A 23,666-nucleotide genomic window follows, 5' to 3' on the forward strand; every position below is an offset into this window, starting at 1 on the left:
TGAGTATGAAATAAACATAAGATTTTTGAAGACTTTATATTTAAAAAAGAATATAAAATACCTATTTAATGTTTTATATTGTTGAAATATAATATTTGGAATCTCATGGGTTAAATAACATCTATAAAATTAATTTGAACTGCTAGTCTTTTTTTTTTTCTTTTTTCTTTCTTTCTGTCTGTCTGTCTGTCTTTCTGTCTTTCTTTCTTTTTTGGTTTTTCGAGACAGGGTTTCATTGTGTAGCCCTGGCTGTCCTGGAACTCACTTTGTAGACCAGGCTGGCCTTGATCTCAGAAATCCGCCTGCCTCTGCCTCCCAAGTACTGGGATTAAAGTTTTTCTTCTTTTTTAAAATGTGGCTTCTAGAAAATTTGTAATCAGCTTTATGTTTATGTTGGATAAAGTGGCCCAAAGTACTTGGGTGAAATAAGGAGTGTGCACTGTTCAGACGTTAGTGGCCAAGCAAGAGGCTACATGCCCATGGTACTGTCACTTTAAGAATTGTGCCTGGTAGCTCTTGGTGGGAGCATCCTGAGGTGTTAATCACCTGAACACTTGGATACCACTTGAAGACCACTGATGGTCTAGGCAGCCCCAGGTGATTTCCAGATGTAGCCTGGGGCTGGGTGTCACAACTCAGAAGCAGGGCGCTTGCCTAGAGAACACAAGGACCTGATCCCATCCCAACACTACTGAGAAGCAAAATCAAAATTACTTAAAATTACACACTTAAAACTGCAGCAGTTGCCTCGGAATCTTTGTGACAGACTGGGTGGGTGGTTGATGGTTCATTCACAATGAATTCTCTAGCTAGAATTGGAAAAGCAAGCAATAAGGCAAGTCATAGCCTGTGTTTTGACAGGAGGCCTTGGAGTGGAATACAAGCATTTTAAGACTTGCTGTGACAGAGAAACGCCCTATAGCTCCCAGGTAGGGGTGGGGTGGGGGTGGGGCATAAGAAGAAATAAAGATGTGTGAGGGGCAGGTGTGGCAGCAGTCCCAAGATGGCGCCCAGGACTGCAGCTAAGTCTTATGACTTGCACCTGACTTCCTCATACACCTGAAAATAAGCCACGATCATCGTTGAGAACTGCGCAGGTGCACCATGATGCTGCAAGTCCATATTTGGTGGAGATGCGCCCCTGCCACCCTGATTGGCTGAAGCCGCAGGCCTGGTGAGAGAACATGGCCTGCTGTGAGTGGATGGGGGCTGAGAGTTTATAAGAGTGAGAGTCCCGGGGTTCGGGGGAGAGAGATGAAGAGGGAGAGAGATGAAGACTGAAGCTTGCTGAATAAACTGCTGTTAGGAGAACTGGTGGTCGTGTCATTCTTGCTGATCAAGAGCAGATGCGACAAAGATGGTCACATGAAGGAAAGAGGAAGAGCTAGTGACTACACCTTCTATTGTGTGAGTGACAAATGTCCTAGAAATGTACGTGCTGCTCCCTGAGAGGCAAGCCAGGGGTATTCTGAATGTCTTTCCTAGCTCTCTGTAGACCTCATCCCCACAAGGCAAGCTGTAAAAACTTCAGCTACATTGATTTGAATATATTCTGTCAAAGGAAATACCCAGAGACAGTCATATAATGCGATTCTAGGTGCTTTTAATATAGAGAATAAGAATTTTGGAAAATTCTACTTTAGGATTCAAGTTTTTATTAGAATCAAGAAAAGAACAAGTCCCCTAGCCATGTCACTCCTTGGGACATTTTCCATCCAGAACCCTCAGGACAAACCTTGGTTATCCCTAAGGTAAGAGTACTGGCCCACTAGCTGGGCTCTGTGTCACGTGTATATAATCCCTGCACTCAGGATCAGGAGTTCAGAGTCATACTTGACTTTACAGGGAGCTTGAGACCGCCCGCCCTGGACTGTGTGAGACCCTATCTCAAAACAACAGCAGCAAAGGAGTATTGGCCCTGGACTGGACTGGAGTGGGGATCAATAGTAAAGCTCTTGTCTAGTCTGGGTTCAATCTCCTAGTCTGAAAAGAAAACAAAGTCTCTGGCTCAGGAGCCAGAGACAGGAGGACCACAGCAAGTTCATGGCTAGTTTTAGGGTACGTGGTGAAACGTGTCTTAAATATCAAATGACATCAACAAAATGTAAAATGAGAGCACTGATACCCTTCGGATCGATCTCTGAGTGAGTTCATGGTGGGGGTGTGTGTGGAGGTACAGGTGGGAGTGAGGAGTGGTGGGCAGCCGTGCCTGTGCAGTGCATTCTGGGTATCGAACACAGGACCAAGAGTGTGTTACACAAGCCCTGTATTATCAAGCTACACTCCTAACTCCAAATATGCTTCCTTTTTTGTTGTTATTTTGTTTTGTTTTGTTTTTAAACTCCCTATGGTTCCTTCCCCAGCAGAGTCAATATTCATGTGGAAGTCTGGGCCAGCTGCTACCCACTCGTTGATGCTAAAACACAGACCCTTTTCAGCATGGAACATGTTTCCTGAAACAAATGCCAGTTCTTCCCTCCCTCCTCTTTCCCGCCATCTGCTTGTGATTCGGCACTGTAATATGACTTGGGGAGAAGGTCATTTTCCCCACTTGACTAAGGATCACCAAATGGCAAACAACATTTGGGTCTCAAATTTACCCATACTTGAATGGTCTGAAAACAGTCGCCATTTTGTTCTCAGACACTGCTGGGTAATTATACCATGTGTCCCACATAGACAGAGCCCCCACCTGTGTGAGTCTTCCCAGACACCTGAGGGTAGAGCCAGGCTCTTAAACACCACAGGCCCCTTTTATTTCATGTTTCTTCCAGAAGAGGAAGGTCAGAGCTGCTAGGGCGGTGAGGCTGCCTTTGTGAATGGAAGCAGTCAGGCCTAGCTTCCTTCCTTTAGTTTGCATTTGCTTGTAGATTTAAAGTAACTGCCACATGATACAAACAACCTCAACAATTTACATTTCTTTCTTTTTTTTTTTTTTAATGTGTCCCTAAGGGGGTCATAGTTGGCAGTCTGTCCAACATCAAAAACAAAATTCCTTCCTCTGGCTGCCATTCAAGATATTTTTAGGTCTGGAAGTGCACCGTCCTCTCCCTCCGTCCAGCATGTATATTTTTACTCTGCTCTTACCCTATCCAAACTCCACCAGGGCCTGTTTCCTGACAAACTGAGAAGTGAGAAATGCCTGCGTGGGGGGAAAACTGAAGACACATGTGTTGAAACTCTGCCAGGGAAGCATTGCCCAATGACAAACCAGGGCAAGTCTTGTGATGTTTTCTTCTGCTCATTCTAGCTTTTCTGACTCTGCTCTCACGGGGCCTGCTCGAACTGCCTAATTTGGATGTTGTGACCTGCTTTTAATCTAAGAGGAGTACCTCACCCTAAGGACAGCCTCATCATCTAAATTTGCAGAATTGGGAGGGCAGCTGGACAGATGTCGAGAGCAGTGTCTCTTCAAACATCGCTCCAAACATCGAAAGCAAGCTCAGTCAGCCTTCCGTCTGGTCTCTTAAATAGCTATCTTACGGATATCTCAGAAACCCTTCGCACTTCCATTCTCCCTATCCACAGGGATGCAATGGGCACTTAGCAGTCACATGGCTGCAATCCCTAGAACACTCAGCAGAGGATCAGGCTTGCACTGCTAGCAGATTTTGCAATCCTAACTCTCAGCCAGGATACAGCAGAGGTTGCCTAAGGACAGGGAGGAGCTGTCTGCAGGACCCTGCCTGGCTCTGAGTTCAGATCAGTTGTGATTTGCTCTGGAGCCATCTAAGCCAATTACTGGGCTGGATAATCCTGCAAATACTTGTAGGCCATGGACGAACTGTTCTCTTCACTTTTTGATTTCTGTTCTATTGGTCCATAAGCTTTGGAGCAGTGTCCTATTTGCTCTTCAAAACTACCAGATCAACATGGAGTTCATGGTTGTGTACTGTGTGCATGCGTACATATGTGTGTTCGCGCCCCTGGATGTTTGAAACAGGGTCTCACTATGTAGCACAGCGTGCCTACAACTCACAGAGATCCATGTGCCTCTGCCTCCTGGGTGCTATGGTAAAAGGCAAAGGCCACCAAGCCCCAGCCACTGTCATGTACACTTGCACAGCATCTTTGGGTACCTGATTATATTCTGACTCAAACAAATCGCTGCCACTGCTGCCGCTGCCACCGCTGCCGCTGCCACCGCCACCACCAACAACAAAAAAGACAACTGAAGAATATTGCAAAAATTATTTTACATAGGATTATTGTACAGTATTACAATGTATTATGTGCAAAATTCCATTGAAAATCATTTACAAAAGGAAGCACAACCCAGCATGTGCCAAGGGAGGGTTCTGGGACAACAAAAGCCTCGTACAGGGTACGAGGTCCTCCAGATCAGATGCCTGCACATCCTTACACAGGACAGTAACATGGCTTTCTGCTTTTGTTTTGCAATGATCTGTATTACACTAATGTATGACCCTTCTGGAATATGTGTGTCCATAAATTCATTTTATACAACATAAGTCTAACTTCACCATACATCCATGTTTTCTGCTTGTTCTGTTCATTATTTGTCACACTGAGGATGGAACCCAGCATGCTAGTGTGTGAATGTTAGCACTACCACTGAGCCACACCCCAACCATTATCCTGTCTTATAATACAGAGAGGGTTTGTTTTTTGTTTTGTTTTTGGTTTGTTTTTGGTTTTGGTGCATCCTCTCCCCATCAACATCTCATTGAACTCAACTCGTATTATACATGACTTGGTTTCTGCCTCCAAATAAATGGACGTCCTTAGTGTCGGCTTACAAAATGGGTCAGAGGGATCGTTATCCTTGATTTACTTTTCCTTATTGGGATTTTAAAAATTGTTTCCCCAAAGCAGATAGCATATGGAACAGATCTTTGTCAAAGCTCACCGCAGCACATATTTTACAGTACTGACTCCTTTTCCCATGTCTTCCGAAGAGCCTGAACCTGCAGACTACATTCCTCAGTCCCCCCCTTAGAGTCTGTGTTTCTCTCTCTACCTCTCTCTACATTCATTTCTCTTCTAATTCTCAGCATTGATTGCTTAAAAACATAAACAGACAATGAACTGTACACCAGCACTAAAAGTGAACAATGTAACAAACAGTATACCCGATTTTTCAAAGGCAGCCTGTGGCCAGCGTCAGGGATTGCTTTAAGACAACCAGAAGTCTCTCCCCTCAAATTTGCCGAAATATCCAGTTATAGAAGAGAGATTATCTACGAGGCGTCTAAAATGCAGTACTCTCAAATCCAGCAAGAGATTTATCTTCAAATATTAAATGTTAAATCACATGCATACTTAAAGAATATTTTAAAAGTTACAAAAATATTTTAAAAACCAATCCTGACAGTTTACCTGCAACTGCTATAAATTTTTCTATGAAATATATAAAAACACAAAGGCTCTTTGTAAAAAAAAAAAAAGTATAGGATGAAGGATGGACAAAAGAAGGGCAAGAGGGAAGGATGGAGCCATCCACAAAGCTGAGAGGGACCTGACGCACTGCATCGGACAGTCTTGTCAACACCTGCTATCGAATCCAAGAGTTTGTACCTTAAGTGTTTCCTCAGCACATAGACAGATGTGTAAGCCAACCCTGAAGCTGGCTAAGGTTAACTAGTTAACTAACCAGTGATCTCAGGACACCTGAACCATTAAATGCAATTTACCATTTCTGGAGGAGAGTCTTACTATTTCCCAAATCTCAGCTACCTCATCTGGGCAATGTATCTAAAGGATGCCCTTGGCCAAATCAGCCTATGGATGGCTTAGTCACTGAACTGAGGGATGCTTGAGGAGGTGGCTGTCTTCTAAGCTCAAACCCAAGGCAGCCAGAAAGCTAGACTCTCAGCTCCCTTTTTGGATGTATCAATGGGAAGTCCCATGTGTCCCCTATGAGGGAGTGAGGTCTTCTCCATTCTGGAAAATCACCCCGTAAGGATCACTCTTGATTCGTTTGTAGACAAAGTGGAAGATGTGGGGCTGAGGCCGGCTGTGCAGTTCGGCCTTGATCTTCTGAGGATAAGTGTCCTCTGCCAGTTGTTGCCATGTCTCATCAACAAAGAGAAACAGGCTGTACTCTTCAGGGTCCTCCACCTTAAACTTCTCAGCACAGAGCTGACATACATCCTCTGTGGTGATGTACGGTCTCACAAGGAGGGTCTTCCCAGTGCATCCGCTGTTGACCTCTTGGAAGGCAACTCGGAGGTAATTCTGCAAGGGGGAAAAGAGAGATGTCAGGAGCAAGCGCAGAAAAGAAAACAGACGCTGTTCAGAGGTAAGTGCAAGGCCGAACTGGAGAGCCACTCAAGGCTGGGGCTTGTCCAGATGTTTAGTCAGACCACACAGCTCTTGCCAGGAAAGATTCTGATCTGTACTTGGACAGTGGCAGAGACTATGGCGGGGACTGAACTGCCACATGTTAACTCATTGCAAAGGGAAACAACAGGAAGTCCCGCCAGCCCTGGTTTTCATCTTTCTATTTCCATTATAAGGCCAGCTGCTGAAGAGATCCTGACTAAGAGTGTGAACCATATCCAAAGTTGGGATTTTTCTCAGCTTGAAAAATAACCCAAACAGCAGGAGAGTCTGGGGCAGCAGTTAGCAGGAGGGGATTTAAAACATCTAGACATACCAGCACCCATGATGCTTGCTTTGTGACATTCTAGGAAGCCTACCCAAAGACAACAATGCTTGGTCAAACTGCTGAGGTCTGACCACTCTCCCCAAATGGTGATCTCATGCGGCCACCTTACATAAGACTCCCAGTCTCCCAGTGGCTCGGGCTAAAATGTGGGAAGAATCAGGGAAGGGATGTTGATTCTGCCAGAAAGCTTTAGAGACGAGGCTGACTAAGCATAACGTGATGCTGGGGAAGTAAAAGGAGCCGGCTGCAAGCTTGGCATTAAGAGTCATGTAGGTGTCTTAGGAGACAGTGAGCCTCTCGGGACCCCATCTCCTTGCATACCCGATATGGCAGTAGCCCAATGTCTGCATGAGCTAAACAACTCACAGTGTGGATGCTCTTGAACAACCTAAGCAGGGGTGTGTGTGTGTGTGTGTGCGCGCCCGCGCTCGCACAGCATGTGTTGTTCTTTTGTAGTTGGTGTGTCTGAAAGGAATTTCTGAGAAAATTGCAATCCTGGAGAAGAACATGCTGACCTTGCTTTTCAAGCATGGGCTTGACTTTGAACCAAGGCTTGTTTTCAGAGAAGTGGGAAGGGAAAGGCAAGGGAGGTGAATCTGGGCACAAAGGCACTGGCGTTTCAGGTTCCTGCTAGGGAACTGGCTGTGCAGCACTTGGAAATAAAGCACAGCCACGTTTCAGGCTTTCACAGGAGCCTTCAGATGATTGCCCAAAGAGAGCTGCAGATCCGATCCCCATTGCACAGACAGAAGTAACTCTGGGGTTGCTGGGCCAGGGAAAGGCTCTGTGTCACCCTATGGGAACCACACAGCAGCTCGGCCTGGAAACCGAGAGGGGCCTGGCTGTGGTGTCCACTCTCAAACTGAGGTGCTGTCCTAAGAGCCGGGCGATTCCAGGGGATCCAGGGGATTTGGTTTAGAACTTGAAGGAGAAAGGGGGGAGGGACAGCGGTAGAAAGATACCTCGTTGCACCTCCCCCACTTCCCAAAGGGCAACGGGGTGGGAGTGGGGAGGGATGGGGGGGTGAGGGGGGGGCACTGCAGGATAAGCACTGCTGTTTCCTGAGGAAACTGGATATCCGTTCCCTCTGCTGCGGCTTTCTTCTTTGGACATTTTGTTGGGTTAGGTATTTAACAGCAGGCCAAATGTGTGTATGTTTTATGTGGAGATAATTATATTTATCTTTATGTTTAAAAGTGAGTCACACCCAGTAGAGACTTTTATTTTATATATATATTTTTTTTCTGTAAGTGCTAGGGAAGGAACCCAGGGCGTTGCACTTTCGGTCTACCACTGAACTATCCTAACAGCCAGGTTTTGAATCTATAACCTCCCCCACCCCCAGGCTGAATATTGAATACCATCCACCAGATAAGGCTGGATAGCAGTGATGAACTGGCCCTGACAATCAGCAACAAGATCACAATTCGATACAACAAATCTTCCCCACAGATGCCCACTGTTTTCCTACATTACCATGTTTGATAGGTTAGTGTACTTTTCTCTTCTAGTGTAGCCAATGAGGACGTGGGCCTTTGAAAGTCGAGGTGCATCTGTGTATACATCTAAAGACACAGGAGTGACCAGAGGGTGGCTTCATTGTTCCTTTTCTACAAGGTGACTCCCCCGGAGCCAGGCCCTCAGGCCCTGAGGCCATGTGCGGTAGGAAATAGCTCTCCCTTCCCTGGAGACGGGAAGCAGGGCTGGGGCTGGGACTTGGACTTGGACTTGGGTGTGTACCTGAAAGTCGTCAACGGAGGGGATAGTTCGGTTGGTGGTTCTCCGCTTGTGCCACTGCCTCAGCGTGTCCCTGGCTTCGGAGCTGAGCAGTCTCGCAGCCTGTTCTTCTTGGAAATTCTTTATCAGAGATAGCGCCCCATAGGCACTGGTCAAGTAATAGCCTCCTGGAAGGGCAGTGAGAATGGGTCCTTAGGAGTGTCACACTGGCGATGGCAGCGGAGATGCACGGGCATTAATGTCATACAATTCTAGGGACAGAGTCTAGGGTCTGACCCCTGTATACTAAAATCTATGGATGCTTAACTCATTTTAAAAGTCACAGCATTTGCATATGATCTACATAACCCACCCATAAATCTTACATCATCATTAGATGACTTAAAATACCCTGTAGAATAGAAACATTACATAAAGAGTTTAGGGGAAAGGACAATTAAAAAGTTTGTATGTGTTTGTTTCTTTTTTTTTTTTCCCCTTAAATCTTATAGTTTGTGGTTGATTGAATTCTCAGGCGCAGAGCCTTACAGACATGGAAGTAGACGGTGATTTCTCCAGCGCTTCCACAGAGACACACATCCTACAGCGCATCACTCATCTCTACTCAAGCATTCATCTCACACACACTTATGGAGTGACCCAAGCCTGTGCCAGGGGCAGGGAACACCCAAGAGCCCACAGCATTTCTGTTCCCACATTTAAGAGAAGAGATTTACATATTAAATACAGTGGTGTCCCTCTGAGAGTGCCATTAAAATTCATCTCTCCTGTCAGTGAGGAGTGCTGACAGACAAGAGACATTTTAAGATATCCATGTATTTTTCTTGGTTTGTCTTAAAAATAAATCAGTTGCTTGCTGAAGAATTTGCAAATGTGCTTGAGTGCCACTAGAGGGCGTTTTGAGGGTGTAGTGAGAATTCTCTGCATGCTACACATTTTGTATTTAAAGACATAATCCTCCCATAAATCTTATATCATCAATAGACGACTTATAATACCCCGTAGGACAGAAACACCACATAAAGAGTTTAGGGGAAGAAGGACAAAAATATCCATTAGAGTTTCACTATGTGTTCAAGACAGAGGTAGGGAACAGGAGATCATGAGAACCTGTATCCCTGTCCCCCAGAAGTGGAGACACACATTAAAGAGGGCAGATGTGACAATTGATTCACTCATAGACCAGAAGTTCATTGCAATCAAGTGAGAAAGAAGTGTCACTTTCATGGCCAAAGCCTTTCATTGCCCACAGGGAGCCTTGCAGAACTCTCTCTGACCCATGTGCAGGATTGAGATGGTTTCATTTCTCAGGAGCCTGGGTAGCAGGCCTGTGAACCCACACTGGGGTTGAACCTGGCAAAGCAGCCTTGTTGTTGGCAGTCATCGATGGAGATCCCCTCCCCCCTTCTTTCTTTGCAGTGCTTTAGGGTGCAGCTAGCCACGGGCTCTATCATTTAGCCATATCCACAAGCCAAGGCAGCCCATATCAGGCTTTTTGTTTAGAATTTTCCTGACCCTACCATCCACAATTTAAGATTGCTACAGCAACTTTGGCTACAAATTATTAATCCTTAGTATCTGTCCCAGGAATAAGTCACTCATGACTCAGTTTAAAATGCTAGCTCAAGTGTGTGAATGCCACACAGGGGAGTTCAGCACAGTCTACACGACTACTAGAATCTGACTGCATCCTGGTGTCAGCATTTAACTGTGGCTCCGCGAGCTACAATCCCTGTGGGGTGCTGAGGGGTTCCTTGGACTTTGAATTTTGACTCCACAGCCCTGATATGCTCAGCCCACTAAGGAGAAAACCTCAAATGCTAGAAACACAGAACTGGCCACACTTTGAAACATGTGGATACAATTAGAGGAAGGTTTTCGATTTCAGCAAAACTATACCCATCCAGAAGCAAGAGCTCTGAGCTTGCAAGGGGATCTATGGTGCTGGGCCGTAAATGAGAATGGCTGCTTACACAGCAGAAAAGACACGAAACTGTTGTAAAGTTAACCCAAGAGAGCTCTGGACAGGCCACAGAAAGCATGGGCCTGTGACACATCATGGCTGCAACAACTCTAGATCCAGATCGGAGGGGCTGCAGTTCAATACCTCAGAGCTTAGTCCAGAGCTGTGGGCAGGCAGCCTGCCTGGGCCACGCTCTCCCCAGGAAGGAAGGCAAGCAGAGTGCCTGGCACAGTTCATGCTGAGGAAACCCATGGGCTGTTCATATATCAGTGTATCCTTTTTTTTTTTTTTATTCTTCCTCACAGGGATTCCTGCTGGCGAAGACAATCCTGCCCATCTGTCACAACGCAATGCTGATTTGTTCTCCTTTAAGAAGACAAGCTTGAAACCCGGAATGTCACTCTGAGGCACTGCCGGGAAAGGGGGCAGGAAATGGTTGTCTCTGTCCTCAGACCACAAGACGTAAGCATCTAAGTACACACTGTCAACAACAGAAGGATGCTTTTCTAAGGGAGACTGTGACACTCTTTTCCCCAAAGCCTCAAGGGGTCTTCTTGCTACTAGAAACCACCAAAATAAACCCCAAACCGCAATAATCACATGGTGGGAAAAGGGTTGGCTCCACACTGGAGCTTACAAATGTCTACCTCGGTGCCTGGACAAAGCCACACTCATTGTCTCTTCTGCCCAATCCCTGGAAGAGGAAAAGACACCGTGGGAGTCACGGGCTCATATTGGAATACCTGGGTCCCCGGCTGAAATTTCATGGATATGGCCGGGTGAGACACAGAGGCCGGAAGAACTCATTCGCATCTGCCTCGGCTTGGGGACAGGATGGAGGATACTTATCCCAAGTTGGTGGCGCCCAAAAAGGGATGGGGCGGGCATGTCTTCCTAGATGATGTAAACCCAGGGCATCCCAAGGACAGGTAGACCTTTGTGCTCAAGCCCAGACTGAAACTCAATAGGAACAGAGAAAACACAGCTGCCCCATCAGGGTCTGTCTGGGTGCCCAAGAGACTCCTGAAAAGAATTAACAGATGTGCACACAGGCCCCGGTTTGTCTCCTCCCAGAATGACCAGCTCACAGGAGAGTCCCAGCTCTTGTCGCCTTTCGAGGTTGTGAGCTACACAGTCAAGCATCTGAAGGCTCTTCACGATGATCCGACCTCTAACTGATGCAGAAGGAGCTAGGATGTCCTCGGTTAAGACTGAGCGCAGGGTAGGACTGAACCTGAACACCAAATAAACGGCAAGCACACCAATGGTGGTGTTTGAAACAAGTCTTTTTTTTTTTTTTTTTTAAGGCCAGCTTTTCATTGGTTTTAGTGGTAACAATAGCAGGCTATTTTTCTATCAGTGTAACTATTCTTTAATAAAAAGTCGGCAACTTTCTAAATAAAAGAATCCGTATTTTTTTTTAATGATATTTTAAGGGCTGTGGTTCAGTGATTGGCTACTTACTTGCTTTGCACATCTGAGGCCCTAGGTTCAATCCCTAGTACTTAGACAAACAAACAAACAAACAAACACAGGCATACCAAACAAAGGGAAAGCATATTCTAGTGGATGTTTAATTCTACTAAGTTAAATGTTGATTCTCAGGCTTGGTTGTATTTTCTCCTTTTTTAATTTCAATTTTTCTACAATAAATTACTATTATTACTGTATTTTTTTTAAAGTCATAATTTGTTTGGGGGAACAGGGTCTCATGTTGTCCAGGCTGGCCTCTAACTCACTATTTAGTCAAGGATAACCTTGACTTTCTGACCCTCTCAAGTGCTAGGATTAGAGGCATATACCAAAACACCCAGGCTAGTAGGTAGCTTTAAATTCCAATTAGTCTTGCAGTTAATCAGTGAGGTGTCAAGCACCCCAGGAACTGGTTTCCTAGCCACAGGGATGGATTTGGGCTGATAAAGACGCTTTGGAGCTAGATAGAGGTGGTAGTGGACAGCACTCTCTGTATGTACTCCCAGTCGTGTGTGTGTGTGTGTGTGTGTGTGTGTGTGTGTGTGTGTCTCTACACAAATGCTCGAATAAAGGTAGACACCAGAGGGCAACCTTTGGTATTATTCCTCAGATTCCATACACCTTGTTACCTGAGACTGGATCTCTTTTGGTGTGAAGCTCACTGCTGATCTGGCCCGGCTGGCCAGCCAGTGTGTCTCCACCTCCCCAGGGCTGGGATTGCAATTTATACCAACATTTCGAGCTCTGCGATGCGTATGCTGGGGTTTAAAGGCAGACTCAAAAGCATTTCACTGGCTCAGCTATTTCCCTCACCGTGCTTTTTAAGCCTGGTCTTTGCTGTGTAGCTCAGGCCAGCATGGACTCCAAAGCGTGCTGCTTCAACCTCCCAAATGCCAAGGTGACAGTTGTAGACCACCGTGCCCAGTTCCAAAGTGGCTAATTTTACATTCCATGAATTTTATCTCAAATTTAAAATGTGTAATCCCCGCCAACTGCCCCTCCTCTCCCCCAAAACCTCGCTGTCCAGTTCCTCTGACACATGGAGGGGTATATTACCTTCTCCGTGCAGCAGTGATGGGTCCAGGAGTTCCATCATGTACTCGATTTCCGTGTCCAGTTCAAGCATGTCACACTGAGCTATGACATAGGTCAGGACTGGCAAGAAGTCGTCTGCACCATACATCCTCCCTAGGATCAGGATGAGAGGGCAAGGTGGGATATTTTTATCTATGTTTCTTTCTTTCACATCCTATTTGCTGCTTTTATTAGCCACCAAGGAGTCATGCTGGGGAAATGTGCTACTTATAAACAGGCGTGGGAGTTCCTGGAATTCACTTACGTGGCCCTTGACTCTTCCTCCTGCTTTCTGGGACTAACCCTTGCTCACAATCTCATAATGAATGTCTCTGAGACAGCTCAGATTTTCTTCCCATTTTTAAGATTTGTGCACTAGAACAGAGTGCTTTTAAGTGTTTTAAGCTGTTATCAAGGCATAATATAAACCCCAAATGAAAGATTTCCTTAGGCTAATTCTTTCCAGCTCACTGTCTTCGGTGTACATTTATTGAAAATGCAATGACAGACCAAACTTATGCCAGAAGAAAATTTTGCTCTCTGCTCAATGTTCATTTTATTTATTTGATTTATTTAAATCTATGTTGATGATAGAAATTCAGTGCATTGATGATAACACCTGATTAATAGCAATATAGAGGGAGGAGGAGGAGGAGGAGGAAGAAGAGGAGGAGAGGGGAGGAGGAGGAAGGAGGAGGAAGAAGAGGAAGAGGAGGAGGAAAAGAAGGAGAAGAAGGAAAAGATGGAGAAGAAGGAGAAAATAAGTCCTTATCTCTTATGTTGTTTGCTTGCAATGGTAGTAACTTAATGGCTTAAATGGAGTGATTTTTGCCAGCAGAAAGCACACTTGACACTATCTGGAAACAGTTTTCATGATCACAGCTGGACAGTGAGGGTGCGGATGGTATTCAGGATGCTGCTAAGCTTCCCCAGAGGAAGTGGGACAGCCCCCACAATGAAGATAATCATGTCTGAAACAGTACCCGTGTACAGATGGAGAGACAATGCTATCAGAACAATGTAATCCTGAGCAGGTATTGGAAAATTTTATAAATGATCTCATGAGCTACAGAGATATGTGCTTCAGATTTCAGAGGCCTTGTCCACAGGCTGGCAATAGCTCAAGGTCTATGTGTGTGTGCGCGTGTGCGCGTGTGTGCGTGTGTGTGTGTGTGTGTGTGTGTGTGTGTGTGTGTACATGCACATAGAAGCCAGGGGTTGACATTAGGTGTTGTCCTCAATTGTTCTCTTCTGTATTTATTGAGGCAGAGTTTCTCACTTGGAGCTTACTGATTTGGCTACTCTAACTAGTCAGATTATCCTGGGGATCCCCTTTCCTCTGCCTCACAAGTGTGGGGTTGTGGGTAAGCTGCCACACACATCCACCCAGCATCTCTGTGGATGCTGGAGATCTGAACTCTGGCCCTTAAGCTTGCCTGACAAGCACTTTGCTGGCTGAACCACCTCCCTGGTCCCAAGAGCTCAGAGGTTAAAATCTTCACTCAGTATAGTCTGCAATGCATGCACATGTGCATTCCTATCCACTCCAGCAACGGGTAAGAGAGCCTGTGTTTTCTCTCTGTGGTTTTTCTACTATGGCAATTTCTGCCAAGAAAAAAAGGTTGGTCATCGCCCACTCTCTGAAGGCCTGGGACAGGGTGGGCTCAGTCACTACCCATGATGAATCATGGGACTTCTGCATCTTTAGGAAAGAGCCAGGGGAATTCTGAGGACTTATTTCTTAGTTCTTTGATGGCTTCTGATCACATCGTTTCAACCTCATTCTCACCAAGCACTCCAGATTTCTCATACACGTGCTGTAGATTATCAGCATAAACACGTATGGGCCAGAGTGTGGCAGAGGTTCTCACTAATGTTCCATTGCACTTGGAGTTCAGAATGAGGTGCCTTACCTCATTCTCACATTAGGGAGGAGAGAGGCATATGTAACAACTGATGTGGGAACTGCAGGGTTTAAAATTAAGCTGGCCAAAGACCCTCTGTAAAGAAACTCATTTGCACAGGGAGAGTGACAAACTCATAAGCACTACGCTACACAAAGTCTTTAAGTCAGCATTCTAGACCACTCTTACTTTGTCCTTATCCACGTTCACTGACTGAGCTATTATGTGACTCTGCTGCACGAGATGAATTCATTTGACGAATTCTGTCAGTTGCATTTGTAGTTCTAGAGGCTGCTAGGTGAAATCGAGAGACTGAAGGGAGGGGATATTGGGGCTCAGTCAGATATCTGGACCAAGTGACAGGCTGTCTCACCTGAGTTGTTCTCCATGACAGTGTAGATGAGCTTACAGACCCGTAGCAAAAGCATGACTTTCTTTTCTGGCGAATACATCTTCTGCATGGTCATGAATTTAAGCTTGATTTTCTCCAGCTCCATCAAGTCAGGGGTGGGGGCAAAGACCCCCAGCTCCTGGGGGTTCCTCTGCCGCACGAGTTGTAGGTTTTCCTTGAGTTGTTTCCACGAGCCGTCAGCCGTGTGGAAGTCCTTCAGCATGGCCTCCACATGGCCCTTGAGGGGTTTCAAGATACACTTGTGCATGGCCTTCTCCAACACCACATCTGCCAAAGAAAACAGAAGCTAAGGTGACCACAGTCTGAAGAGAGGGTGATGGCAACTGGTGCTTTCTTGGGATACACATCTGTGACTCTACACAGCCTTCAGAGGAGAGGACAAACACGTGATCAGGGCGTTTAACACCTGACAGACTACAGACAGAACCACCACGACTCACGACTCACAGGTAAGACAAGCTTGTCCTGATAACACTGTCCTTGAATACACTCAATAAAATAAACTGGTTTATGTTAATCTCCCTACATTCGCACATGTTTCAGAAGTCCTTCTAATCTAGGCGTTCTACTGTCCTTCCCTGTTGATATGGTATCTGGTAGGATTTTCTTCCTTTTTAAAAAAACCACAAGTGTGTGTGTGTGTGTGTGTGTGTGTGTGTGTGTGCCTGCATGTGTGTGAGAGCGACCATATGCTGGCAGGGACAGGGAGGTCAGAGGACAAGCTTGGATGTCCACCTGCATCTCCTACCGTATTTGAGGCACGGTCTCTTCTTTGTTGTCCATGGCTATGCATGCCAGGGTAGCTGGCCTGCAAGCTAAAGGGTATTCTAATAGTAGGGTGGGATTTTGAATTGGGTTCTGAACCAATTTGCAACAGAGGAGGTCAGTGAGGTATCAGGTGAGATGTGAATACAACCTACAGCTTTGGTAACTGAAGGGACTCACCCACAGTGGGGTGTTCCCTCCCAGAAGCCCCCATTAGGCACCAACTCCATCCAAACACCTATTTTCACAGAGAGATTCTTTGTGAAGCTGGCAAGAGGAGTAAAGTGGATGCTTCCTGGCAGAAGGCAGCAGCAAATGACCTTGCAGGTGTGATTTTTTTTTTTAAGAGGAAAAAAGAGGAGGTCTGAGTTAAAATGGGCTAGGGTGTAGTGGTTTGTTTTAATTGGCATGTTAATTAGGTGAACCAAAGGAGGCTTTTGATTGCTGGACATGAAGACTTTGATAGCTGGACCTTGGTGATCAGCCTTAGGAGTCTGGAATAAGAAAGTGTCCAAATAAGGGAATGGACCTTGGTGGCTGACTTTAATGATGTAGTCTATGGTTTACAAGGGAGAGGGAACTGGGAAGGGCAAGACCTGCTAGCACTGAGTTTGCTATGCTCGGGTCTGCTAGAGCCCTTTAGTAACTGTGCAAACACAGTTTTAATATTTTTCCCCCAAGTTTGATAACTATATTGAACTTTGCAATCGATAGCTTTGTTTTTAGGAAACAACAAAATATTGTGGTAAAGGGGGCATAATGTCTGTGATGAAGTCTCTAATGGTTCAGCAACAAAGAAGGTGCATACGTGCACATGTGCAATGTGCGTATGAACAGAAAGAACAAAGCGACAGTGGCCAAGGGCTAACACTGGGGACTTTGGGTGGAGGCCGGTCACTTCTTTGTATTATTTGTGCAATTTTCTTTTAAGTCTGATACTGCTTCAAAATGAAATGTTTAAATGTCTACATTTCTATGGAGTTAGGGAAACCTTTAGGTGTGGGTGGAGTTAATTTTCCCTCCTTTGCATGGTCACCCAATGGAATAGCTTCCACTGTTGGTACGTAGAAGAACAGCAACACAAATCTCTGTCTCTGGGCTGAAGACAATTTCCACAGTGATGAATGAATTCTCTGCTTCTTCAGAGCCAACTTTTTCATCTCACGTGCTACAATTCTCACCATCCCATCCGACCCAGTACCATGGTAACTGTTTGATATAGGACACAACGTGGTTTCATTCTGCAAGTGCGGCGCAGATCCACCCACTTCTAAGGTTGGAAAGAGTCGGGTTATTTCTCTGGCCTCTGAAGTTCTTGGTATTGGGTCAGATCATACTGAATTCAAATGCCTATCTATTATTAGAAGTCTGGTGTGGGGTGGGCTGGGGGCTAATCCAAGCCAGGTGTGCACGTCACAGAACAGCCTGACGGTGCCTGCATGGTCAGTATGGAGTCTTGAGATTAATGCGGATCCCACAGCGATCAGATTTCCCCCGCCCAGGTCTTCCTTTGTTCCTCCACTTCCACACTCTGTCTTTGTTTAAAGACAGAGCAGCCACAAAATTAAAGGCCAAAAATAGAAGCACAAAAGCAAAGCAACACACTGGCTTCACGTGAGACCTTAAACAGGTCACTTCGTTTGCATTGGTTCTGGCAATGAACTTATGTGGTGTCATAGCTTCTTTGACCTTACTCTGTACGATCATTACCCCCCCCAATCAATAATAGCAATTGAGTGCTTAGATGAGCTAAGCCCTATCCAAATACTTTACCTCCTATTCAACCCAATTATAACCCAATCCCTTGCAACAGCTCCTTACTTTTGCATAACATTAACACTATGCTATGCATATTTTACAGATGAGGATGTCCATAAATATCTAATGGCTCGCTTAAGGAACAAGCATTTAGGCAGCTTTTCAAGGTTAATCATCTCTTTTTCTCTCTCCTTTTTTGGTGGGCTAGGGGTCAAGCTCAGGGCCTTAAGCATAACAAGCATGCGCTCGTCCACTGGCGCCGCACCCTCCTCCAACCCCCAAGTATGTGATCTCTTATTTTAAATTTCAAGTCACTCTGGAAGCACTGACCAGTTTGTCTACCTCATCCAAGGGTTCTGAAAGTGGCATTCATAAATACCTGTCAGCTGCACCTTGGCAGACAGGTCACCAAGGAAGTGGGTGGGGCATGCCAATCATGAATTAGGAACGCACATAAGTGTCCATAGCAGGGCTATTTATAATTGCTCCAAATTGGAAAGAACCTAAAGCCTGGTCCAACAGAATGGCTGCATAGGATGTATTCACACTGTGGAATATTACAACGGGACTCAGATAATGGGAAACATTGAGTCAGTGAGGAAGCACACGGCTCACAGACAGCATGGGTGAAACTCTGAGATACCACACTGGGTGTGAAAGAGGCATAGTAGGCATAGCCTTTCATCTCTATAAAGTCTAATGCATAGCTTGCCAACGGTTCAGAAGTCAGGTTGGCAGTTGCCCTTGGGTAGGAACCAACTGAGGGGCCATCGGGCCACTTTGGTATGTGTGAGGAGGATGGAGAAGCTTAGCCTAATTGAGTGTCTATGTATGAGACCCAGTGCTTAAGACTAGTGTATTTTATGCATGCAAATACACATGTGGACAGAAGACACGGAAAAACAACATGGAGTTTTTACCTGGGACTCTCAGAGCAACATGTAACTTCAGAATAAGCTCAGTCACCTCTGTGCCTGAGTGTTACACAGACTATCTCCAAATGGCTCTGGGCTGGTCTTGGAGGGTGAGGACAATGGAAGGCTCATTCCCAGCAAACTGATCAGGCTCCCTCTTCCATTTATCCAAGTGGCCAGGGCTCAGTGTTGGGCTGGGTGTAGTGTGGCTGTGGGAATTTGTTAGGAGAAGCCTATTTCCTTAAAACCCAAAAGTAAAAAAAATAATTCCTGGTGCTGAAATGGATGGGACACCTGAATCCACCCTTTGATTTCACTTGATTCTAGCTAGTAGCCCAGGCTGTCCTGGGAATTGTTACTGTGTAGACCAAGCTAGCTTCAAACTCACAGCAATCGTCCTCCCTTTAGCTTCTATGGTTTGCTGACTCTTCACTGATTGTAGAAGTCACTCAAGGGGTGAAAAGCTTATAAGAATTAGAGGACCAGGACATCTACCTAGAGATAGTGTCTTCTTTAAAAAAAAGAGAAGGAGGAGGAGGAGGGGGAGGAAGAGGAGGAGGAGGAAGAGGAAGAGGGGGAGGAAGAGGAGGAGGGGGAGGGGGAGGAAGAGGAGGAGGGGGAGGAGAAACAGAGTAGAGGTGGTGGGTACGAAAGAAAGGGTAGATCTTGACTTGAAGGAAATTCTTAAAGAATTAATAATAATAATAAATTTAAAAAGTCACTCAGCTATGCAGTAAAGAAATAAGCCTCTACTAGTGTCACCATGGATAATATGACTGAAGTGTGGTCACTATGGTGCAACTATTTATTTACCTTGTTTTCAGGAATCTGAATTTGTCTAGGAATTTCTCTGAAATGTGTCTAGCTCAAACCAGTTGAAACCAGTGACTCACTGCCTGGTCATGCCAGGTGTTTGATGGGTGACCATTTTCTACAAAGGGTCAAACACTCCACTCCCAGAATAGCTGCTGTTTTCTGTGCAGGTGGCCAACAGCTTCCTTGTCTGTGAACGCCTCTCTCCACACCTTAGAACACCTTATTCGTAAGCACCCACACACTCTTCTATCCTCAAGAAGGAGGATTTGAGACTTGGGACTTTCCATCTCCTCATATTTGGCAACCCTGTGGACAAATTCTTTTGCCAAACACAGTGACTTCAGACATACATGATGGTCACTGACAGTATTAGGCATTTCTCTGAGGTTTTTGTTTATTTGATCTCTTTGAAGACCACACTTTAAAACTAAGACTGGTCTCTCTGCTTTCTTTTCATGGCTGTGCTCTTACCGCCCACCCTTACCAAACCCTCGATTTGTGGGTGAGTGTGGGGAGGGTTTGAAATAAAAGGAATGACCATTGACCCCACCGAGTGACCCCACTGCTTCTCTCCAGCAAGAAACCAGAGTTTCTGCTCTTAAGCAAGAGAGCAAAATCATTTGCGGAACATAAGAAACAGGACCTCTCAGAATGAGGCCGAGCCCAGACCAAAAACCAAAACAAACCAAACCAGCGGCAGTGCTCACAGCTCTTGTAGATTACCAACTTGTTCCTTTCTACTGTTTCCCAGCATCTCTGTGTGCTTTAATTCCAACATGAGGACCTCGCATCTTTCCTACTAAAGAACAGCAACACTATTCTAGACACTTTTTGTTCATAGACTCCTCAAATCCTCAAACAAACCCTGTAGGAGGTCTATATAATCACTTCACAGAGGAAGAAATCATGTCACCAGCCAGCAAGAGGGGGAGCCAGGATTGCAACCGGAACACCCGCTTTAAGGGTTCTCAATGGTCGATGGTAAGTTGGCTGCAGCTGCACTCCATCAACAGAGAGCATGTGTAACAGAAGAGTACAAATATCCATTAACGAAAAAGGAAGAGCCAACTACTCTTTGATGCTCTCTCCCCTCCCCTCCCCTCCCCTCCCCTCCCCTCCCCTCCCCTCCCCTCCCCTCCCCTCCCCTCCCCTCCCCTCCCCTCCTCTCTCTTTTTCTTCTACTTTTTTAGTAATAAGAAAACACTAGAACAACTGGGCTTGGTGGTACATGCCTTTATAATCCCAGCACTTAGGAAGCAAAGACTAGCTATTCTCTGTGACTTTGAAGCCAACCTGGTCTACATAGAGAGTTCCAAGACAGCCAGGGCTAGAGAAATCCTCTTGACCTGTTGAAAAGAAGGAACGAACCAAAGAACTGTTTGAACTGTAATATTTTGGACCTTAGAAACCATATATTAGCTGTAGCCTCTGAATGACCCAAACTGGAAACAAGGTTTATGAAAACAGGGGTCCAAACAAGTGGTCCCATAGACTATCCCTAAGTGGGAGGCAGCAAAGACTATGTTGGTTCTCCTTGTCTCATTGCTAATTAATGTAGTAAACTGATTCACTCTCTATGAAGAAACAGAGACAGGGGCTAGAGAGATGGTTTTGGTTAAGAGCACTGACTGCTCTTCCAGAAGTCCTGAGTTCAATTCCCAGCCACCACATGGTGTGGCTCACAATCATCTGTAATGGGATTTGATGCTGTCTTGTTGTGTGTCTGAAGACAGCTGCAGCGTACTCATATACATAATAAATAAATAAATAAATAAATAAATCTTTAAAAAAAGAGAAAGAAAGGAAGAAGGAAAGAGAGAGACAGAACACTTGGGAGAAGGCAGCAGGGGTCAGAAGTTCAAGGCCAGCCTCAGCTATGTAGCAATCTAATGGCCAACCTGGGCTCCATGAGACTGCGTTTCAAAACAAGCAATAAGAGGGGAGAAAGAGTCTTCCCCTTTTCCATCTGTCTGAGCTACAGATATATTCAGAGGGTGGAGACAGCAGAAGAAACACCGGCTGCCTCTATAAAACACTGGCTTTGCTTGTGAGCTTTCTGCTTACCCACTGCTGGCCAGGCAGCCATGAGAACCCCAGAGAAAAGGGTGACTTGCAATGAAGCCCATCGTAGCAGCAGCACGGGAGGCCATTACACCCAGCCACCAGTCCAGCTCCACCTTCTTAAGTGCCATGACCAACTGACTTTACTTTTTACTGTTAACATCTAGACTCTCTTCAGAATGTTCAGAATAGCCGGGCGGTGGTGGCACACGCCTTTAATCTCAGCACTCGGGAGGCAGAGGCAGGCGGATTTCTGAGTTCAAGGCCAGCCTGGTCTACAAAGTGAGTTCCAGGATAGCCAGGGCTATACAGAGAAACCCTGTCTCGAAAAAACAAAACAAAACAAAACAACAACAACAACAAACAAACAGAATGTTCAGAATGGTTCACGCAATGTCATACACTAACCATTAGTCTGAGCCTGACTGAGCTGGAGACTATTTAAATGATACAAAATGGCGATTGATACCCTTGAAGGGATTCTAACAGTAACCAGAGTTTAAATAAATAACATGGACCGGGAGTCCTTGTCTTAGTTACTTTTCTAACCACAGTAACAGAATACCTGACAGAAAAAAGTCTTCAGGTAGGAAGGGTTTACTTTGGTTTGCAGTTTGAGGGGGCACAGTCCATCGTGGTGAATGAGGTGGTTCTGTCTCTGTCAGTGGGAGCTCAGTGTCTACTTGCTTATTATCTGGGAAGACCAGGAAGCAGAGAGAACAGAAGCAGAGGCAGGCTTAGGCTATAACCCTTAAAGGCCTTTTCTGGGTAAAAGAAATACCAAGAAAGCTACTTGACAAAGATAATAGGAGATTAGCTTATACAGCTTCTTGGTTGACTCTCACCCTAGAATTCTGGTTAGTTAGAAAGGATGAAAGTGTCAGAACGAGAAACTAACACTTGGTAGCAATCTGAGGCGCTTTTGTAGGAAAGTTGAGTTGTAGAATTTAAACATTTACAGTTCTAACATACAACTGGTGCTTGTCTGTGTAGTTCCTGTTTTAGGATTACCTGTGAACTCTCATTGTTAGCCCTGTCAAGCAGGAACTAGGTCATTCTCAGGTCGGGCCTGAAGTTTAGAAGCTAGTCCAAGGAAGTGGGAGATGAGGCATAAAGTACGTTGCTCCTTTCCCAGGATTTGGACAGGTGCACCGTGGGCCTTCCACTGTGCAAGAAGTTGACAGTGAATTGGGATGTCTTTTTCTCATGCACTAACACACATTGCTTTGATGGGATTGTTAGAGAGAGGACTGGAGCCTGGGTGAAGACTAGTGTGGGTTGAGCATTTGTGTGGCTTTCAACAGCCCTGACTAAAATGGGCACAGAATCCCTGGCTGGCTTAGCTTGAGGGTCTCACAGAAGGTGAACCTAAGACAAGGGTTTGAGTGTGGTTGGTCAGCATAGGAGATGATCCCAGAAAGGGAAGGAGAACAACCAATAGGAGGCTCTGTAACAACTGAAGGCAGCTGAGGATTCTAAGATACTGGGCTGAGGTACCTTGGAAGTGTTTCTAGCCGCTGCGCCTAGAGGGTAGAGTGGGCATTCATTTCTCAGCCTTCCTCACCGACCTGGAAAACCACTGTAGTAGGATGAGAAAGTCTGAAGCCAGATGTTCTGGCCACTGAATATCACATGGGCAGCAACTGTCAAGAGTCAAGGCACAGCAATGTACACCACACCTTGTTATATGGGAAGAAAGGGCAGCAAGCAGGTGCTGTGACCAGAACACACATGCAGGTGATCAGCCATCAAGCAGAGACTCCCAACCCAGGGGTCCGGCCTCAGCTTTTCCAGTGACACAGCCCGCACTCCCGCCTTTCAGCGGAGAAGTTTCTCTCAGCAGAGTGTGTAGCCAAGGGAAGCAGAAGGCTATTTACTGAGGTTGCCTGGCAGGCATAAAGTATACATGTCCACTCTTTAAATGTGTGACCTTGAGGGAGACGGGCTTTCCCCTAGCTCAGTTCTCTCATCTGTTATCAGGCTTCCCCAGCTTCACAACAGAACTGCTGAGAGGACTTGGTGAGGTCCCATACCATGAGTACCCACTGTGCATTGAATACCTATTAAGGATGCTAAATTCACACTTCCCTTGGAACAGGTGATGCTTCTGAAGAGACTCCAGGTCTATGGATTCAGGTTGTGGGGGGGGGTTGTTTTG

The 23,666-nt window shown here is 45.7% G+C and overlaps 1 protein-coding gene across 7 annotated transcripts in view; it reads right to left on the bottom strand.

Moving 5' to 3' along the window:
- Window positions 1-4,176: 4,176 nt before the first annotated feature.
- The window catches only part of Rin2 (Ras and Rab interactor 2), a 206,771-nt gene continuing 187,281 nt past the window's right edge, over window positions 4,177-23,666 (bottom strand). For all 7 annotated transcript variants that reach the window (XM_085833612.1, XM_029472237.2, XM_029472239.2 and 4 more), the window contains 4 exons: window positions 15,156-15,461; window positions 12,861-12,992; window positions 8,372-8,535; window positions 4,177-6,198 (listed from right to left, as the gene is read on the bottom strand). In XM_085833612.1, the coding sequence (XP_085689738.1) occupies window positions 5,878-6,198; window positions 8,372-8,535; window positions 12,861-12,992; window positions 15,156-15,461 (923 nt within the window). In that variant the 3' untranslated portion in view covers window positions 4,177-5,877. The remainder of the gene's footprint in view (window positions 6,199-8,371; window positions 8,536-12,860; window positions 12,993-15,155; window positions 15,462-23,666) is intronic.

This window comes from Mus caroli, unplaced genomic scaffold (genome assembly GCF_978045245.1).
Source record: "Mus caroli unplaced genomic scaffold, Mus_caroli_1 scaffold_2, whole genome shotgun sequence".
NCBI lineage: Eukaryota > Metazoa > Chordata > Mammalia > Rodentia > Muridae > Mus > Mus caroli.